General features: G+C 48.0%; 1 protein-coding gene and 1 long non-coding RNA gene across 3 annotated transcripts; one reads left to right on the forward strand and one right to left on the reverse strand.

The window, feature by feature from the left end:
- Positions 1–405: 405 nt before the first annotated feature.
- Positions 406–8,218, reverse strand: LOC127345710 (uncharacterized). 2 transcript variants are annotated; one of them, XR_007878861.2, is made up of 4 exons: positions 7,906–8,218; positions 7,534–7,820; positions 6,610–6,987; positions 406–681 (listed from the first exon to the last, which is right to left on the reverse strand). It is a non-coding gene; the product is annotated as an uncharacterized lncRNA (long non-coding RNA). The 2 variants fall into 2 exon arrangements; XR_007878860.2 differs by having other exon boundaries at positions 7,534–8,218.
- A 6,275-nt stretch (positions 8,219–14,493) lies between these two features.
- Positions 14,494–15,815, forward strand: LOC127345711 (glucan endo-1,3-beta-glucosidase GV). The gene is made up of 2 exons (XM_051372220.2): positions 14,494–14,642; positions 14,751–15,815. The coding sequence occupies exons 1-2, from the start codon at positions 14,636–14,638 to the stop codon at positions 15,692–15,694; spliced, it is 951 nt and encodes a 316-aa protein (XP_051228180.1). The 5' UTR covers positions 14,494–14,635; the 3' UTR covers positions 15,695–15,815.
- Positions 15,816–19,194: the final 3,379 nt, after the last annotated feature.

Raw genomic sequence — 19,194 nt, forward strand, 5'->3', positions numbered from 1 at the left:
TGTATGTTGTACGCTTGTGTCGCGCGCAGACAGTACGCACGTCTTCCATGCTCTTCTCGGTCGTCTCTTTGTGCTTTGCTTGCTCGCGAGGGAATTTTTGCACATTCCAGCATGTTCTGTTCATAGCGTTGCACGTATCACCACATTAACAGACTTTTGGCACATTCCACTAGTTTTTGTTCTAATTAGTTGCAAGAAAGTCTAACTATCAATTGACAACTAGCCTAGCAACAAAAGTACAGCACATAGTTATCTTTACTATTAAATGCCAATACAACCCGTACGTCGTACGTTCGATCGATCGCCTGGTCACCTGGATCTCGATCGATTGGCTCATGCAAAGAGCAGACAGGCCCAGATACACAAGCGCAGGCCCAGATAAAACCAGCCCAAAACACAAGGGAATAACAAATAACTTGAATTCTGCCAAATTCTGTTCCTACTCCGACAGGAACTCTGCCAAATTCTGCTCCTATTCCATTAGGAACTATGCCAAAACACGGAAAGCCACCCGCATCATAAAAAGGACTTGATTCCCTGCACCGAATACATCAAAAACACTCTCGATTGCTTCGCCAGAAATACATACGTGCTGCACCGAATCAACTCCCTTAGCCTGTGATCCACTAAAGGTACCAGATTTACATTCAGTTTGCGTCCTCTCATCGTACTGCCATGGTACTGCACAGGAAAAAAAACTTAAATATAGAGTACAAACACTTAAATACCATCCAATGTTCTACTGAGAAACAAAGACATATCAGCCATATCTCACCGTGGCTACCTTAAGACGTCCTGGGTTCCTTGAAAGGATGATACGCTGAGAGTATGATACTTGAGAGTTTACTGTTTCAGCATTCAAGTTTTATTTTCTGAATTATTGTACAATATATAACTCATGCATTATTTTATGAACTACTGTTTGAACAATCTAACCTCCTATTTCTTTGCTGTGATTGCAGAAATGAAACGTAACGACGAAACACCCATTGGAAATCGAAAGCAATCAACTGCAAAAATTTCAGAAGATCGAAATCAAGCAAGACGTGCACGTGATAGAGCTCGGCGAAATGGTTTGACGGCCGAGGAAAAAGAGGAGATTAATGCACATAGAAGAGCAATATCACACCCCGCAAATCAAGCAAGACGTGAGCGTGATAGAGCTCGATGAAATAATTTGACGGCCAAGCAAAAGGAGGAAATTAATGCGCGTAGAAGAGCAGCACCAAAACCAACATCTACACAAAGAAAAACTGAAGAGGAGAAGGCGGCAAGGCTAGCTCGGCGCAGGGAAAACGTTGCAGCTAGGAGGAACACCCCATGCGCTCAATCCATTGCGATGCACTGCCCAAATGCAGCAACTTTGCCAATGTTAAACCTGGCATCGAGCAGACACAGATCTACCACCAGGGAGGGAACTTCTTCACCTCCCCCCTCCACTTCAACGAGCATGCCGGACTATACTATTAGGACTGACGGTAACAAAACAATCTTCACTCATTTTATTTATTTATGTCATAGCGTATTCAACGATCCTACATACCAAATCGAGAATGTTGTAGGTGACATGGAGGCCATCCTTAGCGGTATCATGGACGAGAATAACATCCCTGATGACCTCATGGACAAGGAGTGCTACATCTATGGCCGTGAAGGTACTTGTGCTACCCTTTCCAACGCCCCTCTCCGTTACGAGTCAATATGAACTCCATGCCAGTGTGACATCCCATCGATGTAGGATTCGAAGCTGATGACATGGACCTCGATACATCGACATCAACAAACTCATTCGGCGCGGAATCTATCGATCCTTTTGACTTTGTATATTCCAACCTCCCAAACAAAGACGCACATGCCGCAGCCGGAACCAGATCGCGAACAACGCCATGCCAAGAAGTTTGAGCGTGAGACCGACGGTTTTACGTTGTCGAAACGGAAATATCAAGCTTCTTTGAGCGTAACCTATCCCGAGCTGGTGAGGCTATGGTCTAGCACGGATTCGGACTCTCGGCATTTTCGGGAGAGCATACGATTCTTCAACGGCCACTTCTCATTCACAACTCTTGGTGTCAGCCTAGACAACAGCTGCACCAACATGAGGTCCGGGGTGTACACATTCCGGGCGCAAGGCAAATTATACCACAACATGCATTCGTTCGGGCCAAACTCTCGCCCGGAACATCTACAACTCTACTTCTACGATGATGATCCCAGCCTGATCCATCGCAAGGAAGCCACCAAGGACCTGGACCAAGAGGTTGTTCGGAAGGTTGTAGACATACTAAGAGGAAACCCCTACTCCGAGCAGTTTAGGAGTTTGGGCGCCTACAAGGACAACCTCGAGAAATACCTTATATAACTGAACACCGACAAGAAGCTAGACCAACGGAGATATAATTTACCGTTGTCGTCTGAGGTGGCTGCGATCTGGGTCGAGGGGAGCGACCTCGCAAATAGATTCAAGCGCAGCATTATCCTATACGGTGACAACAATGAGAGGCATAGTATACAGGCTACACAAGGATGCTATGACCCGCTCTCGTACCCCCTCTTTTTCCCCAAGGGGGAGCTCGGCTGGCATCCAAATCTCCCTAAACGTGATACGCCTTGGCATGTCGCACAAAAGTCAAGAGAAGACCGTGACAATGAAGGTTCGGCTGTTCAAGACACTTCTGCATTTTTTGTTTATCCTTTCGTATTTTGCATAACATTGTTTTTTATGTCTTTCACACAGATGGAGGTGGAAATATATGTGTCTCCGTTAGGGACTACTACTGTTACCGACTACAGACGCGTCCGGCTATATTCAACCCCATACTACATGGCGGGCGTACATTCCAACGGTTTGCAGTCGACATGTACATAAAGATTGAGGGATGCAAGCTGAGTTGGTTTAGGGAGCACCAGTCGGAGATACGCGCGGATCTATACAAAGGCATTGTGGATAGCATCACCGCCGGAGAGACTCGCGCAAGCGCTGTTAGCACAAGGATTGTTCTCCCATGGAAGTTCCAGGGGGGCTTCCGAGACATGAAGCGTAGACATATGGATGCCATGGCGTTGGTGCAGACGTACGGCAAGCCTGACATCTTCTTGACAATGACCTGCAACCCTAACTGGCAGGAGATACAGGATGCACTTCTTCCCGGACAAACCCCTCAGGACCGACCAGACATTGTGGTCCGAGTGTTTAGGGCCAAGCTGGAGATGATGAAAGAGATGTTGACCAAGAAGCATATTCTAGGCGTTGTGAAGGCCTACGTCTACGTGGTCGAGTTCCAGAAGAGGGGCCTCCCGCACGCCCATTTCTTGTTGATCATGGACTCAATATATAAGCTCATTGTGCCAGAGCAGTACGACCGCGTCATATCCGCCGAGCTCCCGGACAAGAATAAGTACCCGGAGCTATACGCCATAGTCGTGAAGCATATGATGCACGGCCCATGCGGTGTCCTCAAGCCAAACAACGTGTGCATGCAAGATGGGTCCTGCAAGTGTAGGTACCCGCGGGCATTCAATGAAACCACCGTACGGGGAAGGACTCGTACCCCATTTATCGGAGACGGAAGGACGGTTGTTGTGCGAATGTCCGAGGCCAGATGCTAGACAACATATGGGTTGTGCCTTACAACCCCTACCTCTTGCGGATGTTTGACTGCCACATCAACGTGGAGGTGTGCTCTAGCATAAAGGCCGTCAAGTACCTATATAAGTACGTATACAAGGGCCACGATCAGACTTCGTTCAATATCGAGAAGCCCGACGCCGATGGTAACATAGACGAAATCAAGAGATTCGTTGACGCAAGGTGGGTTACTCCACCGGAGGCCATGTGGAGGATATTCGGCTTCAAGCTATGTGAGAACCACCCGTCAGTCCTACCACTTCCGCTTCATCTCGAAAATATGCAAATGGTCACGTTCAAAGCAGGAGACAGCCTAAAGGACGTCGCCGCCCGAGAGACCCCATCCATGTTGACCGAGTATTTCGTGGCTAACCGAGAAGCACGCATGGGCTCGGGATATTCTTTACAAAGATTTTCCGAGAAGCTTCACATGGCAAGCAGCAAAATACTGGAAGAAAAGGGACAAGGGTCAACAAATAGGTCGGATCGTGTCGGCCCATCCTGTGAGGGGGATCGATACTTTACGAGGGTGTCTTTGCTAAACCACGTACCAGGCTCAAGGTCCTTTGAAGATCTCAAAACAGTGGACGGTGTGCTATGTGATAACTTTCGTGAGGCCGCCGAGAGGAGGGGTCTCATCGAGGCCGACAACACGCTCGACGAGTGTCTTACCAAGTCAGAGCAGTTCGCCATGCCAGCCTCACTCAGGAGGCTCTTCGCAACGATCTTAGTGTTCTGCGAGCCTGGAGATGTGCGTGGTCTTTGGGATAGGCACCTTGAGGCGATGTCTGACGACTATCGGCGCAAACACACATGCCCAAAAGAAGTGGAGCAGAAGGTGTTACTTGATATCAGAGGCATGCTGCAGTCCATGGGCAAAGACATAAAGTCGTTCCCTCTCCCAGACATCGACGAGACCTACGACAACACAGATGGAGAGGCTAGGGAGGTCATCAAGGAAACCAATATCCAGGTAGACAAGGAAGACGCTTCTCTAGCGACCTCACTAAACCACGAGCAGAGGCTTGCCTACGATGAGATACTAGCGGCAGTTGATAGCGGAGATGGGGGCGTATTCTTCGTGGATGGCCCAGGAGGCACAGCGAAGACCTACCTCTATAGGGCACTGCTTGCTAGGGTTCGGAGCGAGAGAAAGATCGCGTTAGCCACAGCAACATCAGGAGTCGCCGCTTCCATCATGCCAGGAGGCAGGACAGCCCACTCGAGGTTCAAGATCCCACTAAACCTTGAAGAAGGAAAATCATGCAGCTTCACTAAGCAAAGTGGGACAGCCAAGCTCCTGAGGATGGCTTCACTCATACTATGGGACGAGGCAACTATGACAAAACGGCAAGCCATTGAGGCGTTGGACAGAAGCATGCGCGACATCATGGAATGCCCAAACCGACCTTTCGGGGGCAAGACCGTCGTGTTCGGTGGGGACTTCAGGCAGGTGCTTCCCGTAGTGAGGAAAGGGTCACGGGGTCAGATAATCGACGCAAGTCTGCGGAGCTCAAACCTGTGGAAAGGCATGCGCCAGCTAAGGCTCGTCAAGAACATGAGGGCACAGAGCGACGAGTGGTTCGCGGATTACCTATTGAGGGTAGGTAACGGCACCGAGGAAACTGACGAGGACGGAAACATCAGGCTTCCCGAAGATATATGTGTGTCATCTACAGGCGACAATGTGGCTGATATAAAGAAGTTGATCGACCATGTATTTCCTACCCTAGACCACAACATGGACAATCCACATTACATGACTTCTCGAGCTATCCTCTCCACAAGGAACGATAGCGTCGATGGAATAAACATGCACATGATTGAGCGTTTCAAGGGAGAGGAGAGGATCTACTATAGCTTTGATAGTGCGGAGGACGATCCGCACGGCTACTACCCTCAAGAGTTCCTGAATGACCTAACTCCTAATGGGCTTCCACCACACGCGCTTAAACTGAAGATAAATTGCCCCGTTATATTACTGAGGAATCTAGACCCAGCTAACGGGTTGTGCAACGGCACGAGGCTTGTGGTCCGTGGGTTCCAGAGTAACGCCATCGACGCAGAGATCGTCATGGGGCAGCACGCAGGAGAGAGGGTGTTTCTTCCTCGTATACCTCTATGTCCATCTGACAATGACATGTTCCCGTTCAGATTCAAGAGAAAGCAGTTCCCGATCAGGCTCAGCTTTGCCATGACGATCAACAAGGCGCAAGGGAAAACCATCCCGACTGTGGGCGTGTACCTACCGGAGGCGGTATTTTCTCATGGCCAGTTGTACGTCGCGTTGTCTAGAGCCACTGCGAAAAGCAACATCAAGATCCTCGCCACCAAGGACAATGGGAAGGACGATACCAAGAATTCAAAGAAGCGAAAAAGAACCGAGTCCTTAGTAACGACCACGCTGAACATAGTCTACAAGGAAATCCTTAGCAATTGAACTCGCTGAACTAGATTTGAGCAGCTCTGAAGGTGTAATGGTTGTAAAAAATATCTCATATAGATTTGTATTTTTAAGTGTCTCTAAATACTATAATACTCATGTTGTCTTGCTGCACCTCATTCCACAACATTTTTATTCTTCGTGTTAATTTACTTATGTTCAAAATGTATGTGACAATTTTGCATGTAAAGAAGAAATATTAGAGTCAAAATAAGGCAAAATAGCAGGTTGGCTTTTATGCACCAGTAACTGATTGATTCAGTTTCTAAATTGCTAGGATTAATCCATGGGTCAGCCCAACCGGCCGAAGTTCCATCCTTAGTCATAGTCTGTCTCCTCTCTGTATTTAAAAACTACATATGTGTGCATCATACTATACGAGTTCGCTGCAGAACTACATAATGGAGTGGACCAATTATGTTCCTCAGATTTTCTTATGCTAAACAAAATTAATTACTCACTATAGATAAGAACTAGCATAACATCCAATGGAAGGTAAGCTGAAGTAGCAGCAAATAATGCACGCAAGAATGGAGCATACCAGTGGTACTCAATGGAAATGGTGCCGACCTTCAAAAGCGATGCCCCCCGCTGCGCCGCCCGCTGCGCCGCCAAGAGGAATCCGGGGAGGATGTCCTCCATGAACAGCAACTTCCAGTCTAGAACGCCGAGCTCCACCACACCGCCGACCACCCAATACCAGGTCAGCAACACAATAACAGAAGTTAATTGAGTTTCCAGATTGCCTTCCTGAATTCCTAATATACAAGGCATCGATAAAAGGTTATCATAGCACTTACTATCCGATGTCGAGAGATAAGAGCCAAAGAACAAATTCAATGCAAGACTTATTGTTACTCCTGCACGGTTCACAAGCTTTTGAGGAACAACATTGGCACCGACGCACTGAAACAAAATTCTGCATAAAAAGTTACGAGTGAGAGCATCAGAAATCTAGCAGTAGATAATGCAGGTAAGAATCATGTTGATCAACAAGAACTAGAAGGATGGAATCCAACAACTTGCTACACCAGAGAAAAAAATGCACATGGAGACTGCATATCTATGTTTCTAACGAGAATGAGACTTCAAATCTACATCCACAACGACAAAACCAGCAAATTAATTTTGTTCTACCAAAGCCATAACCAAATTTGAGTTCTCAGGCAACAGGCATGGTTAACACGCCAACACAGGAACAAGCATACTATGTAACCGGATGAACAAGGTAAGAAAATATTCATTGTTGGATACAGTCCGGACACCAAAAGTAATAATTACGGATTCATTCTAGCTGACAAAACGGGGAAGCAAAATTAGCAAACAACAATGCACATGATCGAATTCAAGCACTCATTCATAGGTCGATGCGTACATTGGTGTTCCATATTTAATACTATTAGAAAGAAGGGTACTACATGCACAAACGAGCAAACAAAGCAGTTGTTGATCGTTGCATACGGACATGGATTCCAAAACGAGAAGGTGGCGTGCGATTGGAACACCCTACTGCTGCTGGGAAAAGAAGCAGCTCTTGCTGCTGCTGAGTGCTGACTGACGAGCGGGGCAGCGACGCTGAGGAACTGGTGCGTCCAGGATGCATCGCGTCGAGCAGAGACCAGTGACTTCAATCGGGAAAGGAGAGGGCCTTGCTACCGGGAGGGACCAAACGGAGCGGGGCGTGAGACTGCTGCCGGCCAGATGCTGCGGCCAAGGATTGGCATAGGCCGGCCAGACATATGATCGAACAACCTGCAGGCGAACGGCAAAACGGAGCGAGCGTGAGCAGATTGAAGCGGGGCTGGCGATAGGGTGTGGAGCTAGGCATGGTGGCGACTCGAGGTGGCCTGCCGGGAGGTGGCAGGGAAAGGCGGAGCGTGCCGCGTGCGGAGGTCGGCGCTCGGGGCGAACGGCCGGCGGCGGCGAGGTGCAGTCGCGGCGCGCGCAAGTGGAGGGGAAGGGAGAGGCTAGGACAGGCGCGCGCGGCCAGGAGGGAGGAACGGCGGCCGTCGGGGTTGAGCGGCGCGCGTGGCCGGAGGGAAGGAGGCGCTCGGGCGCAGGTGTGAGGAGGAGAGGAACGAGCGTCCAGCTCAGGGTCAACAGAGAGAGAGAGTGTCAAAAGGAGAGAGGGGGAGGAAGAAACAGCCGGCGGCGGGATGTCCTTGCAAAAAGTCAGGGAAGCTGGTTGGAACCCCTTTTTATAAGGGTTTTTATAAACAGTTTTCTTTTATTTATTTTTCAGTTTTGTTTTAAAGTTATTTTAAAATAGTTTTGATACCATAAAAATACTAGAAAAATATGGATTTAATTTTGGGATGAAAAGGAGAGAATAATTTTGGCAAAAAATAATAATAATTTAATAAAATAATTTAGGGTTCAAAAATATGCATGATGACATGATTACTTGGAACGGCACGGAAAAACACGCAGTACGACACAACTCTAATATAGGGTTTTTCTGTGTCGTTTGTTTCCAAACGACACCACTAACAAAAGGTCTCGCCTCGAGATCCCAGACTATGGTACGGGGGAGAGAGGTGAACTATCGGATCTTATGGCAAAGTGTCGATCTTCTCTTCTCGACACTACTAACAAGAGTTGTTGCTCCATGCTAATCGGGCAACACCACCAACAAGGGTTGTTGCTCATGTAGATGATGATGCTCTCCTATCGAGGTTCTTCAAACACCGGACCTAATAGTATAAGGTAAAGATCAACCGACGTGGAAGCCTAAGACTCGAAAACTTAGATAAGAGAGAAGAATCAAAATTCGCAAAGATAAGAGGAGAAAACAATTGACTGCCGTAGCAACGCACGGGCATTTCACTAGTTTTAGCTAAAATCGTGAATGCGTCATCAATTGTTTTCTTTTTAATGTATGGTAGACTCATGTGCTAGCCATTCCTGACCATAGAAAATGTCATCTTTCTCTCTCTTCTTCCTAATCAATGCTTGGTACACCCATGCGGAAAAAAATTAAGCAGTGCAAACGTATACGGACATGCGGCTATTTTTCGTGTTGGTGTGCGGCGCCTCCAATCTTCGTCTGGAAGCGAATGATGCCTTGGTCCGGTGAACTTTTGTATGTTGTACACTTGTGTTGGGCACATACAATATGCATGTTTTGATGCTCTTATCTTTTATTTTTTGAACAAGGTAGGGTCCAGAAAGACCTGGTTGCTGCATTTATTAAAGCATGAACCCAAAATTTCCGGTCCTAAACCTGTATAGAAAAGCCCGAGCATTTATTTAGGAAGGTGTTTCGAATTCTCAAAATTATTTCAGGAATTTCGGCCTGTAGTTTTGGCACCTGAATATCCCGAATATCCCAAGAGGCCCATTAACAATTTTGATTTAGAAAACCCAGACACCTTAAGTCTAGTCCAAGTGGAGCTGTCACCCTAGACTACCATGAGCGCACGCAGCCTCTTCCCGACCTCCCCACTCCCCGCCTGCCACAACCTCCCCACTCCATGTTTCCAGCCGCCACTACCTCACCCACATGTGAGACAGATCGATGAACACGACGGGACTGTGGCCACCCTGGGGGATCATTCCGCCACGACCTTGACGAGGAGTGGGGGTGCCTCCTCACTTGTGAGTCACGGCCCTCCCACCGGAATGGCTTGCGACCTCTTGCACTCCCTCGCAGTCGTCTGCTCCTCGTCGACACCTCCCCGGTTTCACCGGCGCTCGATTTGGACACCTCCTCCCACCATCCTCCTTGCCTCGTTGTGGAGACTGGCAAGCTACAACTCCGGCGACCCACGCGGTGATTGAAGGACGCTGCTGACACACTGCTTGTTACTATCAATTCTTTTTATTAGTATCTATTCGGGCTATTCATGAATTTCCCCGAACCCGAATAGTCGGGATCATGTAGTAGGATGCACTATCGGGTGTCATTTTCTGGAACCCGAAATATTTTTTTCCCGTATTTCTCGTCCCGAAATTTTGGGATTTCCCGAATGCCCAAAGAGAACATTGGGCATACAATTACAAAGAGGACCTTAAAGAAAAACTAGGTTACAACATGATCCTCACTATTTGGAAGAAGGACTCTAGAAAGAAAAAGGGAAAAAGCGATCCGGCCCTTCTTTTCCACTGTAGATCTGGGACCTCCAGAAACGGCTATCCACCTTGCCGCCGGGGACTATACCACTTGAAGCAAAGTTGATGTGTAGCATCATACCGGAGTCAAGGAAACTCCTCCCAAATGGCACGCCGGCTAGGAGGACGAAGATACTCTCAAGGAGAGGAGGGGTGGAGAGAAAGGAAAGGGGAAATGAGTCGTCCTTTTGATGCTCTTCTCGATCGACTCTTTGTGCTCTGCTTGCTCGTCTATGCACGCTTGTCCTGGAACGGGCGGAGAGCTTGTTGGTCCCTTAGTCTGGTGCTCGCTCCTGGACCGTCTTGGGTAGTTTTTGTTGGAACAGAACATAAAGAAAACTAGGAAAAAATAGTACTACCTTCATAAAAAAAAGTCTTAAATTTGTGTATTTAGATGTATCTAGATACTCTTTGGTGTATAGATATATTAAAATCTAGATAAATCTCTAACATCCCATTAACTTGTGTTTTCTTGCTCTCATCGGCCCCAATTGGAAATCTACGCTGCGTAGATACTTAAATTGATATATTATGTGATATCAATCTTTTTTCCGAATAAGTGTAATTTTAGTTTTTTCCAAGTCAAAATTTTAAAATTTTGACTAACCCTTTAAAAAGAGTAACAACATACTACCGATACACATAGAATAAAACTAAAAGTTTGACCTAGAACAAATGCGCATGCTGACTCTGATCCCGCCGCCCCTCACGCGCTCGTTCCGCGTAGGTGGTGGGCATGGAGCGCCAACATGGGGAAGGGGAACCAAGCTCACAAAAAGAGGAGACTGGAGGAGCGTCCCACGGTGCAGAATGGCCCGTCACAATAGATGGAAGTTACTCTGAGATCGTTCCCACTTGCAGAGCAGAACAAGAGATAGGGGCTCGAAGGATAATGCCAACGACAATTCCTGGCCACCGTTGTGGGTGAGCGGGAGAAGAAGTGGGAGGACGCTCGTCGCGCGCATGAGGAGGCCGTGGCGCTAGATTCCGTGACCGAGCTCGATGGGGGCTGAGCCGCGGAAAATTATCGCGAAGAGGAAAAAAAAGCCATCCACACCAGGGAGCCCATCGCCGGGCTCTTGCCAAAGAACCGTCGGCACGCAAAAATTGGTTGGGCCCCTACTTCGATGATGGAGTGCTTCAAGTGCGGCAGGTCAAGCCGTTTTCAGGCCAAATGTAATTTCCTCCCGGTTTGCGTGTTGTGTGGTCTAGAAGGCCACCACTTGGCAGACTGGACCACCAAGGGGAGGGTGCTGGAGCTGCACATCCTTGGCCAGGTGATCTTTAGACAGTGGGTTTTCTCCTTGTAATTCGAAAATGATGGTGTAGAAGAAGGGGATGCCCAATAAGGCGATCATCTACTTTAAGGAGGTGGTGCTCATGGCTCGGGAGCTAGACAGTTAGCTCGACAACCTCATGGAAACGGAGTGGGACTAGCAGGTCCAGGACTTCTCCTTCATTTTCGGGGAGACCCTGCGGTTGAGAACAAGGGACGGCAAGCTCTTCCTCCCTCTCAATGGAATGGTGGAAGATATCCGCTTGGCGGATGCGGACCTGGCGCCAGCGGAGCAGCTGTAAGAGGGTGTGGGTGCAGCTCGTCGGTGTGTTGAGAAAGATGCATAGAGTGGAAAAGTTGTTGGACGGCATGACAATGCTTGGCTGGCCTATGAAGGTCGACGAGGACTCGATCAAGCTTCGTCAGCCTCTCCGCATGCTGATGGCATGCTCTAACTCGAGAAAACTCAAGTGCGTTGTTCAGCGGTGCCTTCGCAGACAACACCACCTCCAACTCAAGTGCGGTGTCCGGCGATGATGACGACCACGATGACGTGGATGATCTCAATGCAACGAAGGGGGAGTGGGATGGACTCGGGAAGCAATACAAGTATCGGGTAGTGGTTGGTGATACGGCAGAAAAGTCCCAGAAATCGCCGGTGGCGACGGATGGGGTAGGTACCTCGGCGAGCTCAGTGTTGGCTAGCGGTGCTACACCTGCAGGTGCCACTCCCGGGTGCCTGATCCATCCAAGGAGGTGGGGGTGCTCGACCAATATGGGAGCAACCTTCAACAGAAGGGGACATGGGTATCCTCTATCACAGCTCTCACTACAACATACTCGGTTTTCGCTGACAGTTTTAGTTCGTCAGTAAATGTCAAAAAATCGTAATGGAGATGTGATATTGACTGTTTGGAAATCCGTGGGCAACATCGCATCACAGATAGCTAGGCTGACGGTTTACGCATCTCTTCATGTATTTGTGGTGGCCAAGTCCAAGCTCGGAACACGCATATCCAGTTCATCGTGACAGACTAAAATCGTCACGTGGGCGGTTCCCCGTGTGGCCGACCGCCATGTCAACTTTTATCGGGCCAATGATTGCATGTTACTACTGTCGATTCAATAGCATTATGTCGTCTAGCATGACGACATCTATGTCGTGGCGTTTCGCGCTACTTCCACGATGAACCATCACAGAAAGACATGTGGCGACCTGCAGTAGTACTATGGACTAATAAAACATTGATGCATGGCCTTTTCTAGAGGCACGCAACCGTCTTGCTACAGACGTACCAAGCCTTCTGATGCCGTCACGTGTCCGCTACGACAGGATGCCTGCAGAGGACATACACATGGCCCTCTCGAAGTGCACCATGTAGCCAGTTGCACTGTCGTGCCGTGTGGCATGTACGGACTATTCCCATGACACCCATTTGTTTGGGCCGGCCTAACAGCCTCATTTAGCCAGGTGCGATTAGCTCGGCTAGATGCCCATTTAGCACAGCCCATTTGGCAACACTAGACCCGGGCCTGACTGCGTGGCAACCCATAACTAATGTACATTATACAATACATTGAACCCACCACTTGCATACCGGGCTTTATTTGCCAGTCTGCCTTCTTATTTCCCGTTATTAGCCAATGGTCTCTAAAACCTTGATGAATTGTTAACAGAAAAGTATTCCCTGGACAAATTTGTTAACATCATTGTCGTTGGATCAACAGTTAATACTTGTTGTGCAAAGAATGTGAGAACTAGCATCTTATGCTTGCTCATATCCATTTTGTATTCTGGTTTCTCGTCTTGAAATATTTGAAGTTGTGCTATTTTGTCGTGCATCAGTTTTTTATATCGATCTTACTATATTCTGCACATCGTTATCAATTAATGGCGTAGGAAAGTTCTCCACTATTGTATCAAGTATTTGCTAGCAATGAATATGCTCTGAATAAATATGACATGGCCTCTTATGCTACATCTCTTGTTCTATGTGTTGCTTTATAAGCAAAATACTAGCTACAACTAACTGACGTTGATGACTCAACTGAACTAATTGTATACCTGTTAGCATTGTTTATATCATTGGCACTGGTATGACTCTAGGGTGAACCAGTATATGACTAACAATTATAGAAATCGGATAAATCACTCGCATGTTGGCATGCCAATGCTCGAACTGTTGTATTATTACATTTTTTGCTAACCAATCACGCATGCCAGCATTGCGCGGTGTGCAATATTTGTTAAACTAATTTCATACTGCTGCAAATATTCCTCCATTTTAGAAAAAATAGTGTCCCAAAGCGTGACCAAAATGCTTTGAACTTTGAACACTTCAAATGACAAAAATACTATGAACGCTTCAGATTTTACATGTGCGGCAAAGAGAATGCCTAATCTTCTGTTCCGTGTGCAAGCGGCATTGGAACAAAAATCGAAAAACGTAACCGCCCTATGAAGGATAGTTTACAGGCGGCATTAGAACAAAAACCGAAAAACCTAACCACCGTATGAAGGATTAGAACATGTCTGATAACACACGTCTACCATATAATGTTAAAACACAACGTAGGCGGCGCGACGAAGCGCGCTTGTCATTGTCAAAACTTAACAAGTTATGCTTGTAAAAAATAATTAAACGGGATTGAGGGCGACGGGCCATCCAACGCGTGCAAGCAGCCTCAATTTGGACCAGGTATGAAACCATGGCAGGAGCAATTGAGCAGACGACCGAGTCGTGTACGATCCAGCTAATTAATCATGTCATCTCAGTCATGTTTGATCTCATCGGCCTGTTTCGAGGATAATGTTTTCAAGAACTAATCGATGCATATCCGAGGGGAACTACATACTTGCTTAACGGTAGACGCCATCGACTCGATGCTCGTTCCTGCTAGATAGCTACTTGTCGAGGAGAAGTCAAACAATTTAGCAATGCATATCCTGTACTCCCTACAAATTGATGGAAAATGAAGGTTGATGCATGGCCTAGCCGAAGCGACAGTTAAACTTAATTAAAGTTTAATAGGAAGACGAAATGCGCAACACTATATAAGAAGATGAAATGGAGAGCTTTCTTAATACTACCAGTACAGCTGGCTAGTACTTCCAATCTATCGTAACTGGAGTGCCAAAAACTTCGCGAGTAGAGACCGATCGAATTGAAGCTTTGAGCAAATGGGAGGTAGTCTTTTGTTTTACTGTCTTTCTCCAGATCTTTGTCATTATCTATTTCCTGTTTGATTGATACTTTGTTCTCGTTAATTGATTCCGAGTCCCATGCTGCATGCAGCGGTGCACGGTGTCTGCTACGGCATGGTCGGCGACAACCTCCCGTCGCGAGGCGACGTCGTGCGTCTGTGCAAGTCCCGCAACATCCTCGCCATGCGAATCTACAACCCGGACCAAGAGGCCCTCGCTGCGCTCCGCGGCAGCGGCATCGGCGTCACCCTCGATGTCGGAGGCGTCGACGAGGTCCGGCGCCTCGCCGCTGACGCCTCCTACGCGGCGTCCTGGGTCCGGAGCAACGTCCAGGCTTACTACCCGGACGTGATCATCCGCTACGTCGTCGTCGGCAACGAGATCCCCGCGGCCGACGCCAGCCCCATCCTCCTTCCGGCCATACGGAACGTCAACGCCGCCCTCTCCGCCGCCGGCCTCGGCAGCTCCATCAAGGCGTCCACCGCGGTGCAGTTCGACGTCTTCACCAACTCCTTCCCTCCCTCCAGCGGCGTGTTCGCGCAGCCCTACATGGCCGACGTGGCCCGGCTCCTGGCGAGCACCGGCGCGCCGCTGCTCGTCAACGTGTACCCTTACTTCGCCTACCGGGACAACCCGCGGGACATCCAGCTGAACTACGCCACGTTCCAGCCAGGGGCCACAGTGAGGGACGACGGTAACGGGCTGGTCTACACGAACCTCTTCGACGCCATGGTCGACGTCGTCTACGCTGCGCTGGAGAAAGCCGGCGCGCCGGGCGTGAGGGTGGTCGTGTCGGAGAGCGGGTGGCCGTCGGCCGGCGGGTTCGCGGCGACCGTGGAGAACGCGAGGAGGTACAACCAGGGATTGATCGACAATGTCGTGACCGGGACGCCGAGGCGGCCAACTGCGGCGATCGAGACGTACCTGTTCGCCATGTTCAACGAGAACAGCAAGCCCGGAGACGCAACGGAGAAGAACTTCGGGCTGTTCTACCCGAACATGCAGCCCGTGTACCCGGTCACCTTCCCGAATTAACAACTGCCAAGACCCAAGGCCGCAAGGGTAGCGACAGAGTTATGCGTCGACGTCAATAAAATGTGTATCTTTCCCTCAAAAATAAAATAAATTGGGTATCTAAAAAATATTCTCCATGTTCTATAGCCTCGTGCCAAAGAGTGAGCTGCAAATTCGCACCTCTAAGGATATGCTTGACAGAACAAAACCCGTCAAAAGACTAAATCATCTTCTTATGTGTTCAACCACAACATGGGTACTAGACACAGGAATATTCCTGAGCCTGATATTACTTTTTTTTAACTACATGCATGATTCACCATATAACATCAAGGTGGTTTATTACTTAATCTGCCTTTAAGTTACATGGTGTATATCATCAACCACTAATTTGCAGAAAACTGGGAGGCAAAGTTTCTTGCAGACTATTATTTCAGAACTTGTCAGATTTGCCCAAGCTACGTATTTTTTGATTTTGTTCAGTTTTTTTGGAGAGCTGGAAACAAATTTTGGGCCCGGCATGTTATCAAGTTCACGTGTACCTTTCTATCACCATATTTTCGGGTTAGTTGCTGAGAACTACTCGCTCGGAAGGGCGCAGAGTGGTGAAAAATTGTGTTTGAAAGAACGAAAGAGTGATTTCGTAACATTTACTTTAAATAGAAAAATATCACAACTTGCAAAATTTGATAGATAGGACATGTCGACGAAAAAACTAATACCATTGCTCTACAAAACAAAACAAAACAAAAATGGTCTAAGCCTTTTCTTTGCATGGAGTGTTTAAAACTCAACTTTCTCAGGAAAAATTTACCAACATAGATGAGAAGGAAAGGTTCGACTTTAGCTGGCGAAGGATGATTTGGTGCTCCACTTCCTCCGCTCGTAGCTACACAGATTCAAATGAAATAACTAAACACGATACGGCCTTTCTAGCAAGCGGCACTTCTTTCCCCTTCGTCCCGCCCCCAACCTCTCTCCCCGTTCTCCTCCAGATCTAGGGCCGGCTGGCCCCTCCCCTCTCCTCTCCGGCGGCGGCCGGCGATGAGTAGGGCGAGGGTCCCCTCCCTGTACGGTAGTAGACTAGGTCTAGCTTTTTGCTGTGTTGTTGGCTCTATGTCGTTAGTTTGGAGTAGTTCGCCAGATCTTGGCCATGTCCGGCGGTTTCCGGTGGTCTTCCTCTTCTTCGTGGTGCTCCAATGGTTGGAGACGAAGGCGGAGAGGGGCTGTACTGCCGGCATCTCCATGAATAAGGCTGCTGGTGCTGCAGGTCGCCTGGTTGCTGATTCCCTTCTTCTTCTCTTCAACCACCGAGGTGATGGCGAAGCGGAGAGGGAGCGAGAAGCTCCTGGTCGACTTGCACATCATGGTTCGCTTGCTGCTATCTTCAGTAGTTCCTCAGCGGGGGACATGCGACGGCGGTGGCCGTCTTGCCTTCGCTTCTTATGGCCGGTTGGCGGCCCTCCTCAGCCACAATCTGGTGGCTGCTCAACCTCCAGGCCACAGGCCATTTCGGAGGATGATCAACTCCAGCCGAAGATTCCACAGAGGTGCTATCCCAAGTGGTATGTCCCCGGTGACTGATACGTCCAAAACGTATCTACTTTCCCGAACACTTTTGCTATTGTTTTGCCTCTAATTTGTGTATTTTGGATGCAACTAACACGGACTAACGCTGTTTTCAGCAGAACTGCTCTGGTGTCTCGTTTTTGTGCAGAAATCCAACTTTCAGGAAAATCCTCGGAATTTATGCAGAAGGTCCTATTTTCCCAGAATATTGGCGGAGCCAGAAGGGCAAGCCAGGTTGGGGCCCGAGGGCCCCACACACTAGGCCGGCGTGGCCCAGGAGGGGCCCGCGCGGCCCTAGTGTGTGGCGGCCTCGGTCGGCCCCCGACGCCCTCCTTCGGACTATTTATTGCCTTCGACCTAAAAACGCACGGGAAGAAGTCGAAGTCGCCAGAAAGCCTCCAGAACGCCGCCACATCGCGAAACTCCGTCCCGGGAGCCAGAAGTCTCCGTTCTGGCACTCCGCCGGGACGTGGAATTGGAGGAGATCATCGCCATTATCACCACCGAAGCCTGTCCATCAACCAGCCATGTTTCCCCCATCCATGAGTGAGTAATTCCCCCGCTGTAGGCCGAAGGGGATGGTAGGGATTGGATGAGATTGGTCATGTAATAGCATAAGATTGTTAGGGCATAGTGCCTAGTGTCCGTAATTGGTACTTTGATGATATTGTTGCAACTTGTTATGCTTAATGCTTGTCATTAGGGCCCGAGTGCCATGATCTCAGATCTGAACATGTTATTGTTTCATCATGATATTCATTGTTTTATGATCTTACCTACAAGTTATATACACATGTCGCTATCCGGAACCAAGGACCCCGAAGTGACAAGAATCGGGACAACCGGAGGGGATGGTAGTGATGTGAGGATCACATGTGTTCACGGAGTGTTAATGCTTTGCTCCGGTACTCTATTAAAAGGAGTACCTTAATATCCAGTAGATTCCCTTGAGGCCCGGCTGCCACCGGCTGGTAGGACAAAAGATGTTGTGCAAGTTTCTCATTGCGAGCACGTACGACTATAATTGGAACACATGCCTATTGATTGCTTTGTACTTGGACACCGTTTTATTATTATCTGCAAATGCCCTGCTATGATTGTTACATGAGTTTCTCTCATCCATGCAACGCCCGTTATCCGTCCCCGTGCCTACAGTATTTTAATCCTGCTGTTTACTATAATTACTATTCTTTGTCTACCATTTACTCTGCTGCTGTTATTTCACTACTGCTACTGCTATAAAACTGTTACTACTGATAAACTCTTGCGAGCAAGTCTGTTTCCAGGTGCAGCTGAATTGACAACTCCGCTGTTAAGGCTTTCAAGTATCCTTTGTCTCCCCTTGTGTCGAATCAATAAATTGGGTTATACTACCCGCGAAGACTGCTGCGATCCCCTATACTTGTGGGTCATCAAGACTGTTTTCTGGCGCCGTTGCCGGGGAGCATAGCTTTATTTGGAAGTTCACTTGGATTGATATTGTTCGCTGCAAATTCTCCATCATGGGTAAAACTCGCGATTCTAAAGTCGCCATATTACCATCCACTACAAGAAAAGGTACAACTCTGAGTACCTCTGCTGCTCTTGATTCACCATCTGTGATAAGTCAACTTGTTTCACCGCCGCAAGCTTCACTTGCTGGTACGTCTGCTGAATGTGAAAACTCTCATAATATTGATAATGTTTCTGCTGTGCTTGATGATAGTGGTTCATTGGGATCATTTCTAGATGCTACAATTGCTAGGTCTAGACAAATTGAAAATGCTGAAACTCCTAATGAAAATGCTACTACACCTGTTAATTCACCTGAACTTGATTATTCTAGTGATGATCCTGATGAAGATTATGTGGAGCTTAATGATGATTTTATTAATAGATGCAATGCTACTGCTGATGCAAGAAAAATTAAAAAGTTTCTCACACAATATACTGTTAGACATAAGTTATCTCCT

This window comes from Lolium perenne, chromosome 3 (genome assembly GCF_019359855.2).
Source record: "Lolium perenne isolate Kyuss_39 chromosome 3, Kyuss_2.0, whole genome shotgun sequence".
NCBI classification, from domain to species: Eukaryota; Viridiplantae; Streptophyta; class Magnoliopsida; order Poales; family Poaceae; genus Lolium; species Lolium perenne.